At 39.9% G+C, this 22,144-nt stretch overlaps 1 protein-coding gene across 2 annotated transcripts in view; it reads left to right on the top strand.

The window, feature by feature from the left end:
- Positions 1-22,144, top strand: part of slc24a4b (solute carrier family 24 member 4b) — a 68,836-nt gene that overhangs the window by 357 nt on the left and 46,335 nt on the right. For both annotated transcript variants that reach the window (XM_077219516.1, XM_077219515.1), the window contains exons 1-2: positions 1-177; positions 5,198-5,311. The exon at positions 1-177 is cut by the window's left edge. In XM_077219516.1, coding sequence (XP_077075631.1) covers positions 1-177; positions 5,198-5,311 — 291 coding nt within the window. The remainder of the gene's footprint in view (positions 178-5,197; positions 5,312-22,144) is intronic.

The raw sequence follows: 22,144 nt of genomic DNA on the forward strand, positions 1-22,144 counted from the left end.
CCAGCGCGGATCAGGAGCAGCATCAGGACCACACCATGACCACGGTCTCCAAGAAATCCATCATCGCCAAGATGTTCCGAGTGCGCAAGAGGAGGGAGATGCTGTTGGCGCAGGTGTGTTTGGTCTGCAGTGTTCTGTTCGTGGCGTGGGGCATGTCCACCATCCTGACCAGGACAGGTGAGTCCGAGCGGAACCTGTCAATCAAACCCCGTGTAGTGTGGGATACATGTTGCAGAGGGTCAATAATCTGCACATATTGCTTCAGTACGATTCATAAATGGGAATATAAGAAGTGTTCAGTGTCAGAAGAGCTTTTGATTGACAGTTAAACAACATTTCTCAAAACATTGCTTATGGAATTTAGAACCACTTGGGTTCCCTATTTATTGTTCATTCTATATTGAACTATTAATGCAATTCTATATTTATCTTAAGAGTGTTAGTGGATAAACACATTGATGTTTATTCATTGTGTTTTTTTTTATCTTTTACAGCATGAATTCTGTCATAAAGTAGTGCAATTAATAACCAAGAATTAACTACAAAAAGCAAGGTTTTTTATTTTGATTTAATCTATCCTTTTAAATATTAATGAAATTCTGTTTTAATTTATTATTATTATTAATCCATTATTCCCAGATTATGTTAGAAATTCAATCTGCATGACATTATAAAGAAAAATATGAAATGGACAGCTGTATTGAGCATCATTGTGGAGACAAATATATTTCTCAGTTCTATGAGATTCATTAGTGGCATTATCCTGTCTGTGCATAAATATATTTTAAATGAGTATCTATTATTCTGTGATGTTTGTGTGTCTGAGATGTATTTGAAGCAGATGCAGCTGTTCTTATCAGGTCACCACACCAGGGCTGTGTTTAAAAACCCAGTGAGCTGCCCATCTAAACGCCATTTATGAACATAATATGTGTAGGTAGTCGAGTCAGATAACTAGGTTTAAAATGTGTGTGTGTGTGTTGCTCTGTCTCGTATGCCGCAGTGTGCGGAGACGGTATGTTGGGTCCATTATGCACACATGGTTAGATTTTGAATGCTCTATTCTTTTCTGGTGATTTGTCTTTTATGCCCAGAGATGCGTGTCAAGGGTGCAGTCTTGCTGTTTTGGGGCAAATGAAAGTCACATTCCTCTGATGACCTAAAACATCACGATATGAACTGAACCGCACGTGGATCACACTGAACTGATCAAAGCAAATTATGCTTTATTTATATAACCGTCATGTATCTTGCACATGTGAAATAGAATAGATTATCTCCCATGGCATGATTTAAAGAAAGTTTAAAATGATTTTGGTTGTAATAGCTTTAAACATTTTATTGTGTATCTTGAATTACCTTGAAGAGGACCTATTATGTTTTTCCCCATGTTCATCTCTCTTTAGGGTGTAATATTGCAGTTCGAGCACAAAGTCCCTCCAGCGGGAGTTATTCTCTATATCAGTGACAGTGTTTCTGAACTCCTGAAACGCCTCCATTGTAGTCTTGAGTTTCTTCCGGGAACAAACACGTCACAATATTCCTCATTTAAATAATTCATACGCAGAATAAAGGGGCGGGGCCTGGTTGAGTTAGTTAGTAGTGTGTTGAAACTTGCGGTTATGGTAAAAGCGGGACATTTCCCAAACACACTCGAAGCGCTTGACCAATCACAACACACTGATCCAGCTGACCAATCAGAGCACAGTGTGCTTTTCAGAAGGAGGAGCTTCATAGAGACAGGAACTAAACAGGAGTGTGTTTCCCGAAAGCTTCGTTAGCCAGCTATGATCGCAGGTTCTGTTGTTATCAGCAGTTCAACGAGTCGGTGTTTCCCAAAACCGCAGTTCCAACAAACATTCACAAACAGCATCACAAACTGTGTGTTTGGAACGACAGCGTCGACCTGTGGTTAGAAGCAGAGTTTCTAGTTTGCATGACATGTGGACTCAATAAATCATTATCTTCAGCAAAATAAGCAAGCTGACATTCAGTACAATCTATATCTTTTTTTTAGAATACATACAAGTGTAATTTACGTCTTTTAGTTTGTCAAGAGATTTAAAGTGTCGTTTTTGAAGAGTGCGCATGTGTGAACGTGCTCTAGAAATAGTCCTCAGATGTCATGTCTGTAATTTATAGCAAAACATCTAGCATTAATTCAATCTCTAACAGATTCATTAAAAGTAGTTATTACTCCACTCCTGCGTGACGGCATTAACCAACGTGGTTGAACAACCAATTTGCAACAGTACAGTCTAGTGACTATACTTGATTTCTTCAACTTTGCGTCATACTATGGTAGTTAAACAACGAGTTATGGTGTTGTGTGGGAAACGCACAGAGCGTTGCTGACAGACTGGGAACTTGGGAAGAGACGAGCCGCAACAATGGAGAATATGTAAAAAAACAAAAGTGTTTTTGAACAATCAAGCATGAAAGCCTATTCTATAGAGGCCAAAAACAAAATCAAGACTTTGTAAAAGAACATAATAGATCCCGTTTAACCCTGTTTTCCAGTTTGTATTTTTTATAACAAATAATTTTGCTGTTACAGCAAGTATTTTACAGAACAATTGAATTTTCCTTTTCTCAAAAAAGTTAACATTTGTTCATTGAGAAGTGACATGTGAGCACATCACTGTTAGGACAGCAGTTTGAGAATGTTTCATTAATTTAATTTGAATCAAGAAAACAATCAGTTCCTGTTTATACTGTAAATTCTAAATAATTCGAGTTCTTGCTCACTCGTTTGCCTCTGTAAAGTGTAGTGTTGCATGGGGGATGGCGTCACACAGTGTGTCCTGGGCTGTGTTCAGATCTCATGAAAGATTTATTCATCTGAGTCTTTTATAGCAGCCTTCCAAATCTGGTTAAAAAATCATTACAATTGTCCAAATGTGCATGCATAATTCACCGCCATAATGTGGTGTTTGTTGTTATGCAGATGTTCTGGGGTGTTTCTGGGTGGTTTCTACTTACTGATCCAAGTCAAACCCCTCACATCTCTAGATGTGACTCGGATCCCGAGCAGGCATGTCTATCATCTACCAAGTGAAAAGCCTGATCTAGACAAGCACAAACAACCCGCTCGATCTGAGGTATCATTCATGCCTGTGGCTCAAACTGAAAAGTAATGCTCAAATTAAATGTAAGCCTTCTGCATCAAACACAAAGACGTTAATTACATTAAAAACAAGAAGCTTAAAAGATTATTCTGCACTGATACCGTACAGACAATAGTAAATCTGTTTCGACGCACAACGTTTACCGTCAGAAACATGAATGTCTGTTCATGACAATATCTTGAAAGCATGTGTTTGTGAACGTCAGACTCAGTGCCTTTAAAATGGTTCAGGAACGAAAGATCAAAGACAGAGGGAATATATGCAACCCTCCCTTTTGAATCAGGCAAATCCTGTTTTCCTCTTGTAGCTTGGGGAGAAAAGAAAAGCAATACTGTCACTCTTAATTGTCCTTATTTTTTATTTTATTTATTTTTTCCCTATCAAAACAAGGTGCGAAAGTGAAAATCGCTTTCTTTTATTTGCATGCTTGTTCTGAACTGTTCCAAAGCTCTGAAATTGAGTTCTTTGGTGAAATGGCTTTGTCCTGGAGCGAGTCAGGTAGTCCATGAGTGTCTTATCAGCACTTCAGGACAGTCGTTTTGGGCTGAATTTAGGCCGGTTTAGTTTAATTGACACCCTGTGATTGAACCAAATACTTAGAGCAAACGCTGCCAGCGCCACTCACTCATTCAGAAAAGAAAATGATTCGTTTACATTACAGCAGAGCACATTAAAGAAAAATATTTTCCACGTTATTGCTTTATGCCTGAAAAATGAAGCTTGAGTGGGCGGGATCATGCAGGATTCTGTGCTGTCACTCAAATACTGTGATGCCAATGAGGTTCAGCTGCTTTCTAGGCCTGTGTTGAATTAAGCAGTGCATAATTCTATTCTGATGGTGGTAGAAACAATATTTAATATTTATGGTTAGTATTTAAAAATAGTATAAATAATATTTAAGGTTAATACTAGGGGTTGAACGATTTTTTTAAGTCTACGTTTATGCTAATAAAGCTGAGTCGACTAGTCGCTGATGACGTCATTAATGAAGAAATAAGCCTGATCCTCGAGCCGAGTCTCAAACGCGGGTTTTTTTGTTCACAGTTTTAATATTAATAATAATGTTATGTCATTTGACATAACTGCTTTTTTCATCTTTTTGATCAGTTCTTTTGTCTTTTGGTCATTATATTTCTCACAGTTTTCTGCTCATTCTAAATCAGATAGAGATAAAGTAGCACAGTAAAGAAGTAGCATCAGGGAGAAAGCGATTGCGTGTGAATTAATTCTTCCTGGCAGCGTCTCTCTAATGATATTGAAGCTGTGGGATTTAGTTACTAATAAATATATGCTAGAACTTTTCAGTTTCTAAGATATTTTCTTAATAAATCACAGAAGTGTTGACAATACATTTCTGTGCTACTGGCAATTTTTTGTGTATTCAGTAATATTATTGATTCAACTGCACTGACACTAACAGATGAGAATAAAATATGAACTGAAGTGAGCAGAATAATGATGCTTACTTTGCAACATCAATACTATTATTGAATAACCAGATTGAATTAACATTCACTTAATGACACTATTGTCTTCTGTAGAGCTTTTTATACTGAATTGAACTCGTTTCATAATTGATGAACTTTGCAACATTGAATCAACATTAAACTAAATTGTTTTCCGAAGAGCAGCTTTACAGCTACAATTTAATTTGTTTAATAATTTATGAATTTTACAACATTATTTTCCTGTTTATTAATGCTAAACTGCTGTATAAAGTGCTATGTACTAGTTTAATCTAATATTTTAATTTTTATATTTATTTATGGTTCATATTTAAATTAATATGAATAATATATTTATAAAAATAAAAATTGACACATCAAATTACAATAGTTTAATTGCAAACAAACATCAAACAAGATTTAAACAAGTCATTATGTTTAGTTCCTAGACTAATTTTTCATATCATAATCAAACATATGATTAAAGTAACTACTTATTTTTGAGAGTGTGCTATTTAAAGGGATAGTTCACCCAAAAATGAAAACCTGCCCATCATTGTTCCAAACCCATATATCTTTCTTTCTACGTTGTGTAGTGATTTGACCGATGTTTTGCTTTTCTAGGTCATGGCATGATTGTGGAGGAGTCTCATATGGAATCACATGACCACTGGGGGCGACGGCTGATGTCATCGACACCTGATAATGTGACGGAGGAGAAAAACTGCACAGAGCCAGGTGAGGTGACATCATCAGAGCTGCCTGTCTCTGAACAAATGCATTCGGAGAACAGATCGCATTCTTTACATCTCTTGCAAAAACATCCTCAACAAACAAATGATCTGAAGGTTTGCTGATATAAAATACTTCAGGACAATAGAGTGCAACAGTCAGGTTTCCGGTTTAGCAGTGGAATTCATGATTCATGACTACATTACCCATAATTCTTATCAGAAAACTACAGCAATTGGAGAGTTACAGAGAGCAAATCGAGCCGAAAGTATATGTTCAATCACTTAAAGCAATGCAAATGATGTATTTACTTAAAATAATGTACATCTTTAAATTTATCGTTTTATATTTCTCCATCGCTTTTAATTCAATTATGTAATTTTCAATGCTTCATGGGTTTGTAGCTCTTTTCCTCATTAAAGCTCACAGTCGTGTATTTTTTTGTTGTTGAATCAAATCAACGTTTGTAGCGTTGTGATTCACCTTGTAGCTGGTTGGTTTGGTTCATGACTTATAATGCTATTTTAAAATACTTCTGGAACCAACTTAACTGAAAAAGTGGTTGAACACTAATGCATGATACATTTTTATGTCGACAATTATGATTGTCGCTTCAAAATGATTCAGTGATTCGTTCACAATGCGTTTTCAACAATGTCTGTCATTTCACAACCACCTCAGTGTTTTCAGTTTGTTCAGTTCCACATTTGTCCCTTTTTGTAAGGATCATAAGTGTGTAGATCATTGTACTGATGTGCCAAAAGCTGTTGGACTGAGCTTTTAGGACTGTATTTAGGTTCTTTGAAACGCCACTAATGACCCACCAGGAATTATCTTCTGTTTTTGGTTAATCAGCAGATGGAAAACTTCACAGAAGTGCGTTAAAGTGTGCACTAAGAGCTTTGACGAGATTTTAACTCCATGTCAGGCTGTTTTTGTAACTCCAGTGAGATTTAAGGTTTAATGTGACTTTGCTGTTCACTTGTGGAAGTTTTAATCAGCTTTGGTCCGGAGAGAAAGGCCTGCGTTTAGCTGACTCTCGTTTTCTGCGGAGTGCACTCTTTCCCGGACTTACGGCTGTTATTCCGACTGTGGTTGTTCTCATTAAATTCTTTCGAAACCCAAATTAAATATCTAATTTTAGCTGTGGATGTTCTGTTTGTTCAGCTTTATAAATTTTAAGTCAGGCATAATTTACAAGAGAATCTGCACTGTGGTGTTTGATGTCGCTCGTCTTTATGACTGTGGAACTTCATTTCTCAAGCATATTCAAGGATATTTGAAGTCATTTTATCTGTGTTAGGCCCTGTTTACACCTGGTATTAAGATGCGTTTTGGTCGATCAGATCACAGATGAGGGAGACACATTCCTGTTTACACCAAGTTTTTTAATCCGTCTCTTTTGTCCACTTTCATCCACTTCTGTCCTGATTTCTTCGAGGGGAGGGTCTATAAATGAATGGACTTTTTCAGATCTTTTGAATTAATGGACAAAATCTGCTCATGCAATTTACATGAACACGACCTGAGACGACGGAAAAACACACAGAGAGCATCAGCTTTAGTTTCTCTGACAGCCGCAAGAGCAGCCGAACGCTGTGAGTGTGTGTTAGACATCAGGAATGGTGAGAGAACATTGTGTTTGTTTTTCATCTTCAAACCAAACTTGGGTCTTCAGTCGACAGAGTTTAAATCCCGTCTGTCTAGCGCTCTTCCCATAATGTTCACGCATTAGATCAGAAGACGGAGAGTATACAGTCTTTTGTGCCTGTTTGAACACATTCGTCCTCATGAGTGTTTACACTTCGAAAGCAATCCGGTTGAATGTGTTTTCATCTACCTCTGGAAGTGGTCGAAAGTGGACGGGCTCAAAATGTTTTACACACCTTTATTTAGCGTCGTCCACTTTTGATCCGATCAACCAAAACGCATCTTAGCAACAGGTGTAAAGTAGTAGTACTTTAAATGTGACATATTCTTTCAGATTCAAACATTCAATTTGGCACACATAAAACCGTATCAGAAAGTGACTGTTGCATGTGAGACATCAATGTTTTGCTCCTCACAACTGATTCTAACAACTGAGTTTGGCATTAGTATGTTGCTAAGATAACAACATGATCCTTAAAGGGATAGTTCACCCCAAAATGAAACATGTTGTTCCAACCCCGTAAGACCTTCGTTCATCTTCGGAACACGAATTAAGATATTTTTGATTAAATCTGAAAGCTGGATCACTCCTCCGTAGGCTTTTAAGGGATTGAAACTTGCCGGCACCAAAAAGTTATTAAAGATATCGTTAAAATAGTCCAAGTGACTACAGTGGCTCAATCTTAAGTTTATTAAGCGACGAGAATACTTTTTCCTCGAGTGAGTTCACTAGTGTAACAGCGTAGTGTTTCTGTTGTTATACGTCACACGCATCACACACATGACCAGCGTCGGCCAATAGTGAGCCTACTTGTGACGTACAACACAGAAGCTTACGCTGTTATACTAGTGAACTCACTCGAGGCCCACAGAAAAGGAAATGAATAGTTGAAATAAAGTTGTTATTTTTGTTTTTTTTGCGCACAAAAAGTATTCTCGTCGCTTGATAAACTTAAGATTGAGCCACTGTAGTCACTTTTTTAACGATGTCTTTAATAACTTTTAATAACCTTCAGAAGCCTATGGAGGAGTGATCTAGCTCTTCAAATTCAATTCGGCATTGAGAGTGTTTACATAGAAATGCGTAAATCCGAATCTGAGATATATGTACTACACGTCCCCCTGTGGAGAAAATCCAGCTTTTAATGTTGTTTATATGTCTGGGCCCGTATTCATAAAGATTCTAAGAATCCTCTCAGAAAACTCTTAATTTAGCTTTAAATCTTTTACGTAGGAGTCTTAGTTAAGAGCGATTCGGGACCGATCTGAGAGCAACTCTGAGTAAAGAAAAGACAAAAACTTTTATCTTAGTGAGGAGGCGGGGTTGACCCCGTTGCTATGTATGACACAATCTTTTGAAGACTGTGATTGGTTGGTTGTCCAAGAAGGAAAAAAAGAGTGATTTTAAGTATAGGGTCTATTCTAAGCCTTCACTTTGAAATTACATGCATATTTTTTTCTATTTGACCGTTCTCACACACACACACACACACACACACACACACACACACACACACACACACACACACACACACACACACACACACACACACACACACACACACACACACACACACACACACACACACACACACACACACACACACACACACACACACACACACACACACTCACACACACACACACACGTGTATATAAATCCTTTTTTTTATTTACCATGCTGTTGATTTCTTATAAGGTATTTGATTGGCTTAGAATGATCACGAGATAATAAGATCAGTCACAAACATGATCCCTACACAATTTAATCTATAGCGTCTTATTAACTCACTGTCATCTATTGTCTGCAACACATTTCACCTCTCTCCTCGTCTTTCTGCCATTTTCTCCTCTGCTAAAGAAACTCTTAAGCCTCTTAAAAGTCCTTGTCCGTACTCCTAACAATTTTGACCTTAAGACCTCTTTTAAGGGTTAAGATGCTTTCTGAATTACTTTTTTCTTTACTAGGATTTTTTCTTTCATTTTAAGAGTAAACGCCCACATTTCTAAGAATTCTCTTAGAATTTTGTCACTAGGAGCTACTCTTTGGATTAAGATTCTTTATGAATACGGGCCCTGGTGTTTTTAATATGCTTTAAGACAAACCATGTGCAAATTCATGTCAACACCATTGATGAGTATTTTCTACTTAAAACTGCAGAGAATCAAAGACAACAACAAAAAATCGCTGGTGTTTCTGACGTCACAAACTACCTTGTAACCAATCAGGGCCTGTATCCCTAAAGAATTTTTGTGCAAAAAGTGGCTCCTAGCGGCTAAATTCTAAGAAAATTCTCAGAGTCATGACGTTTTCTTAGAATTTCCCCTAAAAGTGACACGACAATCCCAGTTAATATAAAGGCTATTTCTCAAGATTCCTAGCGCTTAATAGGGCTTCTAAGGCGTGATCTGTAAAGAGCCTTTTAGTGGGACTTTTAGTGGCTTAGGAGTTGCCCTAAGCAGCTGCACAAAATGGCCAACAGAGGAGGCAGGAAAGATGTCCTGCAAACACTGGATGACAGGGAATTATTGAGATGCTACAGACATTGATAAAAGCTGAGCCGTGTTACCCTCGTTAAGACCACACTGAGTTGTAACGTTGCAATTTCTACTTCATTAAGGACAGCCCGTTGAGATAGGCCATCTTGTTTCCAATGGGGTCCATATGGGAGTGAAAGTACAAAATATGCCAGCTAGGATATTAATATGAGCAAATAAGACACGACTCATTATTTGAACAGGGTGTAATGAGCTTAAGTTTTCACATATTTTAGATTCTAATGTTAGGCTATAACCCCTACAGCTTACTATTCATTTTCCAGATATTTTCTAGAATGTGAAATATTATTTACAATTACAGTCTGCATAAGATTAGAGTGTATAATTATGTTTATTGATTTGAGGGTACATCCTTTGCTCATTATCAACAAAAGTTCATTTTCATCAAACTTGTAACCACAGGTGTGGTCAACCACACCTCCTCACTAAGATAGGATTTTCCATCCATTCCTTGCTCAGAGTTCACTGAAAATGTTCTGGAATCACTTCTAAGCTAAAACTCCTGGCAAGGAATTTTTAGGTTAAGTTAGGAGCTCTCTGAGAGGATTCTCAGAATCTTTAGGGATACGGGCCCAGATCAACATGTGATCGTTAACGAGTGGATCTCTGAGCTGTGTGTGTGAGTGAGTGAGTGGAGGCGGGGCTCATTTGCATATTCATAGAACCGCGTATACTAAATGAGGCAAGGGTGTCCAGTTACATTCAAGATATTTTAAGGCATGAAGGGAAACACTTTTAAATATGTCATTTTGGTGATCAAAGATGAGTTTTAAATGATAAAATTATTGACTACAAGGGGACTTTAATATTTAGACTTTTATTATTGATTGCTATCAGGATGTGAAGAGAGTCTCAACCAGATTAACAAAAAGTGTTCATGAAAAAAATTGCCTAAAAGAACAATATTTTTCTTAATGTGAAGAACATTTTAATAAAATAAAGAAATTTTTTCCATTACAAAGCAAGTTTTGTGCAATGAAAAAAAAGCCTCTTCAGCCTTTAATGCTAATAAAGAAGGTTTTGAGGTTAGAGCAAGAGTCACGTTTTGTTCATGACTTGCGGTTCATCTTTGTCTGTACGTGAGCGCCAGCTCAGCAATTTTTAACATTTAAACTTTTGCATTTTAATTATTTTTTTGACTGTTCAATCATCCAGCAAAGAGAACAGGAGAAGCTGGCTTCAAGTAACTCAGGATTTTCCTTTCAGTCAAAGTATTTCTGGAAAAAAAACACTCATCTGTGAAACTCTAGTGACGGCACACCTCTGAATCTGCAGCTCTCCGTTTGTCTTTCTCACCTCGTACTTTTGCCACTAAGTTTTCAATCTGAGTTGCAGTGTGCCAGTTGACAAGATTACAAACTGGAAATCTTGTAATCTCTGAAGATTACAGTTTACTCTTTCCTTCTCTTCTTCAGCATGTAGTGCAAATGGCGATGACATCCTGTTTCTCTCTTCTTCACCTTCTTCATGGCCTCATTTTCTTGTTTTACGTCCTCTATGACAATGCAGCTTTAATACCAAGTTTGTTTTTTGCCCGTGCGTGTGTTGTTGCTAGGCTTTGTATCATCTTGCTAGGATTTTTTAAGAGTATTTTCAGGAGTTGTAAAATAGTGTAAATGTAATGTTCATTTTCGTGGTGCAATCTGGCAACGTTTTTCTCTTACATTACAAACTGTAATTTGTTGTGTGGTTAGTTAAACATTAATTTATCTACAATGTTTTTGTTTTTAAATTTTTAATATGTTAATCTTATATTCAAATGATAGTGCCGTATTTGATTGATGTATAGCCCAAACTTTATCGCAGTGGAAAGTGTGTGAGCAGCGTATGGTTGCCATAGTTGAAAATAGATGTTCGAACTTGTAATTAAACATTTATTATTAACGTTTGAAAAGCCAAGTAAAACCATATATCTATATGAAATACATTTTTAAATGTCTTATAATATGATATATAATATGTTAGCCTTGCCATGCTATATTTTTAAATATTATGTGAATATATTATGTAGAATTATTTATATGTATGTATATATATATATATATATATATATATATATATATATATATATATTTTCATATATTCAAATAATTTAAGGTTTTTGAATAATGTATCTTCTGCTTACCAAGGCTGCATTTATTTAATCCGAAATACAATAAAAACAGCAATAATATTGAATATTATAACAATTTAAAATAACTGTTTTATATTTTATGTTTTTTTTTCATTTAGTTTATTCCTGTAATGGCAAAAATAATTTTAATAAGCTGATTTGCAGCTCAATATTTTTTCTTATTATTATCCATTTTGAAAGCTGCTTAGAATTTTAGTGGAAACCATCATACACTACCATTAAAAAGTTAGTTTTTACTGTATTTCTGATCAAATAAAATTATATATATTCATTGTATGCTGTTTGAGATGCACCATACACTGATGGGGTAATTGATACACTGATGGGTTAACTGATACACTGATGGGGTAATTGATACACTGATGGGTTAATTGATACACTGATGGGTTAATTGATACACTGATGGGTTAATTGATACACTGATGGAAACACTGATGGGTTAACTGATACACTGATGGGTTAACTGATACACTGATGGGTTAACTGATACACTGATGGGTTTACTGATACACTGATGAGTTAATTGATACACTGATGGGTTAACTGATACACTGATGGGTTAACTGATACACTGATGGGTTAACTGATACACTGATGGGTTAATTGATACACTGATGGGTTAACTGATACACTGATGGGTTAATTGTTACACTGATGGGTTAATTGATACACTGATGGGTTAACTGAAACACTGATGGGTTAATTGATACACTGATGGGTTAACTGATACACTGATGGGTTAATTGTTACACTGATGGGTTAATTAATACACTGATGGGTTAATTGATACACTGATGGAAACACTGATGGGTTAATTGATACACTGATGGGGTAACTGATACACTGATGGGTTAATTGATACACTGATGGGTTAACTGATACACTGATTGGGTTAATTGATACACTGATGGGTTAATTGATACACCGATGGAAACACTGATGGGTTAATTGATACACTGATGGGTTAACTGATACACTGATGGGTTAACTGATACACTGATGGGTTCATTGATACACTGATGGGTTAATTGATACACTGATGGGTTAACTGATACACTGATGGGTTAACTGATACACTGATGGGTTAATTGATATATTGATGGGTTAACTGATACACTGATGGGTTAACTGATACACTGATGGGTTAACTAATACACTGATGGGTTAACTGATACACTGATGGTTTAACTGATACACGGTTGGGTTAATTGATACACTGATGGGTTAACTGATACACTGATGGGTTAACTGATACACTGATGGGTTAATTGATACACTGATGGGTTAACTGATACACTGATGGGTTCATTGATACACTGATGGGTTAACTGATACACTGATGGGTTAACTGTTACACTAATGGGTTAACTGATACATGGATGGGTTAACTGATACACTCATGGGTTAACTGATACACTGATGGGTTAATTGATACACTGATGGTTTAACTGATACACTGATGGGTTAATTGATACACTGATGGGTTAACTGATACACTGATGGGTTAACTGATACACTGATGGGTTCATTGATACACTGATGGGTTAACTGATACACTGATGGGTTAACTGTTACACTAATGGGTTAACTGATACATGGATGGGTTAACTGATACACTCATGGGTTAACTGATACACTGATGGGTTAATTGATACACTGATGGGTTAACTGATACACTGATGGGTTCATTGATACACTGATGGGTTAACTGATACACTGATGGGTTAACTGATACACTGATGGGTTAGTCGATGTTAGAGTTAGTGGAACTCCTCAGATTGTGTGATTATTAGGACATATGTAGGTCTACACTCACCGGCCACTTTATTACACCTGTTTAACTGCTTGTTAATGCAAATATCTCATCAGCCAATCACAGCAACTCAAAGCATTTAGGCATGTAGACATGATCAAGACGTTCTGCTGAAGTTCAAACTGAGCATCAGAATGAGGAAGAAAAGTGATTTAAGAGAAGTTGAACGGCACGTTTGTTGCTGATCTGAGTGTTTCAGAAACTGCTGATCTACTTGGATTATCACACACAACCATCTCTAGGGTTTACAGAGAATGGTGCGAAAGAGAGAAAATATCCAGTCAGCGTCAGTTCTGTGAAAATGCCTTGTTGATGCCAGAGGTCAGAGGAGAATGACCAGACTGATTCAGCTGATAGAAAGACAACAGTAACTCAAATAAACACTCGTCTCAAGCGAAGTCTGCAGAAGAGCTTCTCTGAACGCTCAATTTGGTGAAAACAACATGAAAGCATGGATGATCCGGTCTTGTATCAGCGGTTCAGGTGCTGATGCTGTGTAAAGACTCTGGGGCGGATCTAATCCGTGGGGAATTTGCATATCATAATTAATAATTGGTAATTAATAATTATTCATACATGTTTGGATTAGATCAGTCTTACATGTTAATAAAACTCCCGATAAGGGATGATATGTAATTTTACCTGCATGCATGCTTGTGTATCCTTGCACTTAACCACAAGTTGATTGCAATTACCTGCACGGACCACGTTTTACAAACCAGGCAAAATTAATTAGCTCAATTGTCAGACTAATATCTGTGGGAATCCACAATATCATCTTACTTTATAGGATTTCAGGAAAAGCAATTCTGTGGCCACAAGAATTGGGTTTCCTGCCCTATAAACACATACTCTTTAAAGTATCTTTAATTTGTAAGCTTGTTGCTATAAGATCTTTTGGCACTTAAGGGACTTAAATGAGCAAAAAGGCAGTACATCAATCAGATGAATATAATGAATTTAATAAGGCAGAACTACTTATGTATTTACTACGGTTACATGGGATATATGTATTTACAAACATAATAAACAACAATACACGATAAGGCATCGATGAATGAGAAATGCATAGAGTGTGGACAATGGAAACACGTGTGAGAGGGGAAGGGAGAGAGAGAGAGAGAGAGAGAGAGAGAGAGAGCATTGGCAACATTCCCCTGACAGTCCCCTGCCTGTGACAACACAAAAACATCATCTTAATGCTTCTTAGAAGCTCTATAAAGAGATATACTTAAGTTTCTGGGTCTCTCTGTGTCGCGGCATTCCTGCGCGTGCGTGAGCGGAGTCCTTTAGGAAGCGTCACTGGGTGCTGCTTGGCGCGCGTTGAACGGAGTTTCCAAGTCTTTGGGGTAACATTACCAAAGGAAAATAGTTCGGCTAAGTTTGTTTCACTTTGTGGAAGTGAACAGAGTCGACTACGGAAAACAAAACTTTGACTAACAAAGAAAAGAAATAAAGATCTCTACGGGGAAATCACGCGGAGTTAACGTCACATCTTCGCATGGCTGGTGAAGAAGCGTGTGTGCGTCTCTCGCCACGTGGTCACGTGCGCGTGTTTCTCCTTCAAAACGAGCGCGCGCTCGTTTAAAGGTCCCTTGTAGATGGATTTTTGCTGAAGAGATATGTCACGCGGTGTTCTTTTCACTCGTCGATTGGAATTAAACACGGAGACTTATCTAAGACTGAAAAACACAAACTAAACTAGAAACAAATAAAAGAAAGGCGAAGAGCTCGCCCGGAGGCGAGATCCTACATTTTGACAGTCCAAAAGTAACAGAGGGACGAGCGGAGGGGGGAAGCGTCATTTATCACCTTGGAGAAATCCGGGCCTCTTCCTGTTGACTTGGCCAATTAGAGGGTTGGAATTTCACAGGCGGGACTTTGGTTTTTATTGCTCGTTGTCTAAGAGAGAGACATTTGAAACCGACGAAATTAGGGTGTTTAAGAGCAGAATCTTCACAATTCTTATAATACTAATGTGTCACAAGTTTAGCAAAATGTAATGTCAATTAACAAATGGGGAATGAAGATTGGAGTTTATCAAGACCAAACTTGCCACAAATGGATTTGGTTAAACATTAGTTGGCCAAGTTTAAACATTATCGCATTAGAGTTGTCGAGAAACATAGACCAAACCACAAAAAGGCAACTCATGAAATAGGGAACTTAGATACATTGTTCATACAATTCTCAAGTGGATATATAATAGCATATACTGTATATATATGAATACAGGATTCATTTCTCCTCCTTGGTTAGAATTCAGAGAGGGTGGCAGTTCTGTGAACATTCCTTTGGGTCGTAAACGCCGTTATCTAAGAACACCAGTGATGTTAGTTTTGGTCTCTTTTCACTCCAAAGATGGAAAACATAGTAAACTATAATTTTCATTAACTTCTTACATATATTTGGCTCGAGCAAGTTGAGCGATTTCGTTTAATACCAATCACTCCGTGTTTGTTACGCATACAAGGATATATATAAACTCTTAGACCTTTATAGAAGTCCGCAAGGTTCAACTACATAACTAACAGTCCTAGATAGACAGGATACAGTATAAACTTCAAACGTACAGGAATACATCATGTTTACATTTCATAATCACTCATTTCTGGGTTTTAATGTTATAGATGCATATATGTGTGTGTGTGTGTGTGTGTGTGAGTGTGTGTTGTCCATTTGCGCATCTGGCATTCCTTCCTCGCTGGGGGGGGGTTTGGAGATAACGGTCTTCTTGGATGTTGGCTCGCGAACAAATCAGGATCGCGCGAGGATCTCTGTGGGGACTCATTACGCTGTAAAGGTGTCACAAACTAATCTACCCTCCAGACTGGCTGGCGCTAACGGAAGATTTAGAATTGGAAGAGTCATAGGTTGGGGCTTTAGAAACCCCTGTTAACGTGTGTTTATTGTGTTAAGGAATGCTGACTCCATGATTCTGCGCTCATACCCTACATTCCCCCTTTTCGTCGGATGACGTCTCTGTGGAGACATCATCGGACGACAATCATCACAATGGCGGATGGCAGGTGAATCATGAGGGTTTTGTAGCAGGTGGTTATTGAGGCTGAGGGCTCAGCTCGATGAGATTCAAAGCGGTGTCTGGTGTGATCCCCTCTTTCCGGGGGTTCCGTCGGAAACCTCCAGACACGGCTTTCGTGAGCTTGGCTGTCGATGTTCGCATCTCGTTGAGCCTCCTATACAGGATGAAGGCCAGGCCTAGTGACAGGATGTGGCTGACTACCATAGAGATACACAGCGCGGTGTCGGCTGCGGTCCAGGCTTGGACAACAGGTGAGGTGTATTTGTAGAGGGTCAGTTGGCGTGGTGACGGCGGAAGCCAGCACCGTTTGGACAAGGCTTAAGGGTATCAGGTACGGTGGAATCCTTCCCATGGCTAGGCTGTCAATGGAAGAGCTCACCTCCCGCAGCATGTCTGCCATCAGGGCTGTGACCAGCTGAGTTTGAGCAAAGTCATTCTGGAAAACCGTAAACAGCTGTTTCATAGAGTTCACGGTCTGGTTCAGCAGGACGCTGTGAGTGTTGAGAACCACCACAGTTCCCCTCAAAGTCTTGCCGATGGTCTGAAGGGAGGCACTTTGTGTGTTGAGTTGCTCTTTTATCTGTGGGATTTCAGTCCGGATTTCGGCCACGTGCCGTCTCACGGTGGCTAAGTTCACTGAGTTGACACTAGACATACCGATGTTAAACAGAGTTCCGACGGCAGCGGCGGCTCCGAGCAAAGCTCCAAGGAACCGTTTGGAGCGGCGGTTGTGTCCACTTAGCTCCGCTTGTGTGACAGTCATTTTCTCAAGTTGGTTGAGCATGTGCCTGACATCGGCCTCAGCGTGAGTGAGGGAGTCCTCTGTCCATCGGGCACCGGCCCAACTGTATTGGGCCACTGCGCTGGGGTAATGTGCTCTGTAAACATTACGCGGGTCTAGTCGAACATATACTTTCTGGGTGTGGGTCCGGCAGTTGGTGATCAGGAGTCCCGGTTGTTCCCTCAGGACGATGCCTGATGCCGGACCTGGTGAGATGTCCGATTGCGGCTGCTCTCTGGTTGGCTGGAGGCACAGCAGCATCCTGGTAAAAGTGAAAGGGAGAGAGAAAGAGAAAGGGAGGAAAAATTTCAGCGAGTGTTGTCCTTGGTTGGCTAGGACAGTCTTTCCGCTTTTGAGGACGCCGGTATGCCACTTGGTTCGGTGTCTTGCAAGTGTCTCTGGTGCTGCGGTGTGCAGCACATGGTGCGTCATGGGCATACATTGGCATGACCCCCCTTTTGCACTGTGGCACCACAAGCTGTGGCGCAGTGATGGCATCAGGTGCAGAACGCTGAATGTTGTCTTGTGCACGCAGCATGTGCCGGTAGACGTCGGTTGTCTGGGGCATTGGTTGTCGGTGGGTGCAGACGGCGTTCGTGGGTGGTTGGAGGGGTATGAGAGGTGGTTTCTCATAGTGTCCATTGTTTTTCATAGTCTTTGGTAAGCTGGAACGTTAAGGTCAGGTTAAGCAGAGGCTCTGTGACATTTTGTCGCACTTGGGGTGAGACTAATGCATGACCCTAAAAGTTCAGAACCAAGGTTTAATGGGTTCGCTAGGAATGTAGCATAAAGCTATGCGTTTCACGTGTATCTAGCTAGTGAAGTGTGTCTTGTATCCTTATCATCTTAGCTGTGGATGTTAGGAGGCTAAGACTTATGTGGTTCCGAGAGTATTTCCCGGAAAGGGCATAGCCGAGATGAAATAACTGACTTAAGATGGTTCTTATGACTAAATTATTTCTCAGGACTTAACTAGTGGTTCACTACGGCTTGACGAAGTGAATGATAGGGGGAAAAAGGACAGCTTTCCTATTCAAATTAGGCTTATTATCAATCCTCACGACTATAGTTATGCCCAGTAATCGTTGAAATTACTTGTGTTGCAGGGTCATAAAAATTAGTGCACTTGTTGAAAATAAACAAAATCACAAATAAAGGTGTCTCTGTTTCCTTTCTGGGCCCTATGGGAAATGGAACCACATTCCAACAAGAGAGGAAATGGAATTGAATCATATAGATGACCGAAAAGACAAGGTAATAGCTGAATGCCATTATTATTAAAGTAAAAATAAAAATAAAACGTGGGTGAGTGGTCACAACAGCGGGAATGATCTGAATGTGAGAATAGTCAGTAGCACTAGTGACTAAACTTTGAATTCGCTTGGACCAACACTCGATGGTGGGTTACAGCGGTTGCGTGTTCAAGACCACTTTGTGTGTCCCTTCAAATGTTTAGTCAACATGCTGATGAAAATTCTCATTACTATACAGATTCTTCTCTAGCTACACATTTTACATGTACTTAAGCTTAAGTTTAATTGGCGATTTAGCCTACAGTGCTCAGCAAGGCCTATGCCTAAACTAGTGAAGGTGAACTTTAGCTGAGCAGAATTGAAAGTACGGAAAGTGAAGAATTACAAACCCTAACTGGGGTTAAAGAAAGTATTCTAGAATACTTTGGGCTGTATAAACAGCAGCTGTAATTAAGGCTTAAAGTAAATGATGCTAACTGTAGAAGTTATTATTTAGCTTAGCCTAAGCGGGATGGATGTTAGGTTAGGTTAGCCTAGCCTAAGCTCGATGGATGCTAGGTTAGGTTAGCTTAGCCTAAGCTGGATGGATGGATGCTAGGTTAGGTTAGCTTAGCGTAAACTGGATGGACGCTAGGTTAGCTTAGCCACCTAGGCTGGTTTATTTACAACGTGACATCACGAGTTAGCACTTCCTGTGACAAGTCATTGTCATGGGAACTAGAGCATGTCAGAACAATTCGACAGTACCTGAAGAATGTCTGCACCTTTTAACGGGTTAAAAGGGTTATAAGGGGGCGCCTATACTTTAAAGTCTTTTGAGAACTTGACGTTACATTAAGTAAAATGCGACTGTGTTTTGGCATTTGCTAGTTTTACTCATGTAACTCTTCTCTTTACTTAACACAACTTATTCTATTTGTTTACCGAGTAAGGAAATAGATTTGCTGTAAGTCAAAGGATGTCTAAGCATCTATAGTTACGTCCCTCTCATGCACAAATGCTGGCTCTTCAGCGAGTGAACAGTTTTGATCGCTAGGTAGCTCTCTGCTTGTAGATGCAGCTAAAATTTTTAGGTGAATTACATCAATCTAACAATAATTTGTAAGGCCTTTACATTGTAGAAAGGGGAGCATCACCCAGGTCTACTTATATATAACACTGTCCTGAGCTTCCTTTGTCAGAAACAGGTTTAGCAATACTGCAATTTGGATTTCTTTAACCAAAGCAGGATAGATATCGGTACAGTTTACAAGCTGCTGAGATGAGATTTTTTTTTTTGTCAAACAGACTTACGCTTTACTGCTGAACTTACTTATATTAGTTGGAAATCTAAGACTCTTTCACTTACAGTAGAGATGTCAATTCCAGCTATTGTTTTATCTGCATTTAGACAAGCCAGCAACCAGTGATCAAAATGCTTATCGCATGTTGTGTTCCGTTTGGATTGCAATGATCAAATTAAACCTGTAGGTTAACAGTAGTTTCAACTCAGGTGGTTTTCCTACACTATGAGGTCAAGGTGACATATGCCTTATTTGGAGCTAGGGTATCCTGTAACCCTTTATTGTCATGGAAACTAATGTTTAGCAGTGTCATTTCAACCAGCATGTAGCAAATGTTTGTTTCGAAAAAGTTGTGCATAGTGTGTTGGCAGGTGAGGCATACACGTCCATTCAAGATTTTCTTTAAATCAGTTAAATTCTAAATTGTCTAATGCAGAGTCTTGCTTCTCTTCGAGCACACATTTTCATCTACTTTAAAAGTTTTATGTTTTATGCTGACCAGGGACCCTTTTACAGAGTCTTGCATTATGTTCATTCTGTGTGCCTTCTGGTTTTGCAGTTCGGAAACAATGGGATCTTAGGGGACCCTTTCTGAGGAGGCCTTATGTGTTAGAGGCCTTCTGTATCAGTTCACGCATCGTTGAGCAGCATTTCTTGGTCTCTGGCGAGCTGGAAGGTGCAGGGTAGTGAACTTGAATCTTGACTTGGTGCTGAGGCTGTGTACCCATGGATGGCTGCTGGAGTTCCTGGGAACTACTTGTTCGAGCCGGATGTTGTTCTGGCTGTACGACTGCACGTTCAGCTGTCACGTCTGGGGTATAAGAGTTCGATCTTTGCTCTTAGCTTTAGTGCCGAGTCTTTCAAAGGGCTGAGCTGACATTAAAGTGAGGTCTGAGCTGGTGTCTACCAGGGCTTCCAAGCTCACCTCATTTTCCAAAGTGATGGCTAGGTAGAGTTTCCGGGCCACCCCCTTTTTCGATCAGGTTCCCCAGGAGTCTTAGCGTAGGGGCTGGTGTGGTGATCGATGGGCGGTTAGGGCCGGTCTTGTGTAGTTCTCTGCGGAGACAGACAGACAAGCAGCATTTCTAGGTATTTTGGGCTTTTGGACCCAGCTGTGGGAAACTGTGCTGTGTCGCTCAGGCTGTGCAGCTGTCAGCTGTGGTGGCTGGGTGATGCTGTCATTTTGTGATGTGACAGTTAGCTCTGTGCTCTGAGGCTGACGAGCAGTGTTCTGGTTGCCTGGTTCAGGTCTTACGCTTAGACATAGGATGTCTGTCTTGTCCCTCTTGTCTCCTTTGGAAAGTCTTTTGTGAAGAAGCTCTTTCAGCGACTTCAGGGTCTCAGCTGTCTCAGATGTGGCGGCACTGTTTTTTTTTTTGATGTGGGTTCAGACTTGTGCTTACCAGTGGCATGTCGAGAGGGGTTCCGCTCTGGGCTGTCTCTGGTTGACGGTCGAGGACGCTGCGCGCATCACGACTGGACGTGATTCTGAGCAGGTACAATCTGTCCCACGCGGTGACGTTGGTAACAGTTTGTAAGTGAAAGTCAATGTCCTGCGGATGGCGTGCACGTTGTGGCCTCCTGCATGGTTCGGAGTGAACATAGGGATGTTTCTGGCCAGCTTGTTAAGTCTTTTGGGAGCCATGCCGTGGTTAGTGGCCGGGGCTCTCCTGGAAAGGCTCTTCCCCCCTCGCTGCTGACGGGGGTTCTTGTGGGCTGGCTGGTGATGTTTTGAACAGTGGGCTTTCACCCCCCTGTACAGCTCTGGGTTCTTGGCTGAAAGGTGCGGACTGGCTGGTCAGGGAAACTTTGTGGTGTGCGTTTCCCCTTCCCGGTCTATAAGAGGGTTTCAACTCTGTGTGAACGGTGTCAAGTTCGTGTTCGAGATCTTGTCTCTGCTGAACGTGCTTGTGGATGGTAGCACGGGCCTCTTGCGAGTTTCTTTCGCAGGCCGTGGCTTTCGAGTCTCTTTAAGTTCAGTCTCTGCTCTTTGCAAGGGGCTTCACTTTTGTCGGAGTTTCTCGTTGAGTTCCTCTCTGGTTCTTTTCTCTGACTGCACTCTTTGGTCTATGTGCAGATGAAGATCAGATAGGGCAGTTTGAAGTCTTTCCACTTCCTTCTGTAGCTCGGGGTCGTTGTCATCCTCGGCTTGCATCCTTAGCGTTGCAACTTCGTGCTCCAGGGCGATGCGGCTCCTTTCGTGGAGACGTGCTTGTGCGATCAGCTGGCAAGTGAGGTTGACGTATCTGACCGGTCTTTGTCGTGGGAGCTTTGGCTTGGTTTGTGCGCCATCAGCCTGTCCACGTCTGCGATGCTCTTGGCT

This window comes from Siphateles boraxobius, unplaced genomic scaffold, assembly GCF_051911475.1.
Source record: "Siphateles boraxobius isolate OS27281-9 unplaced genomic scaffold, OSU_SipBor_1 8, whole genome shotgun sequence".
Lineage (NCBI taxonomy): Eukaryota > Metazoa > Chordata > Actinopteri > Cypriniformes > Leuciscidae > Siphateles > Siphateles boraxobius.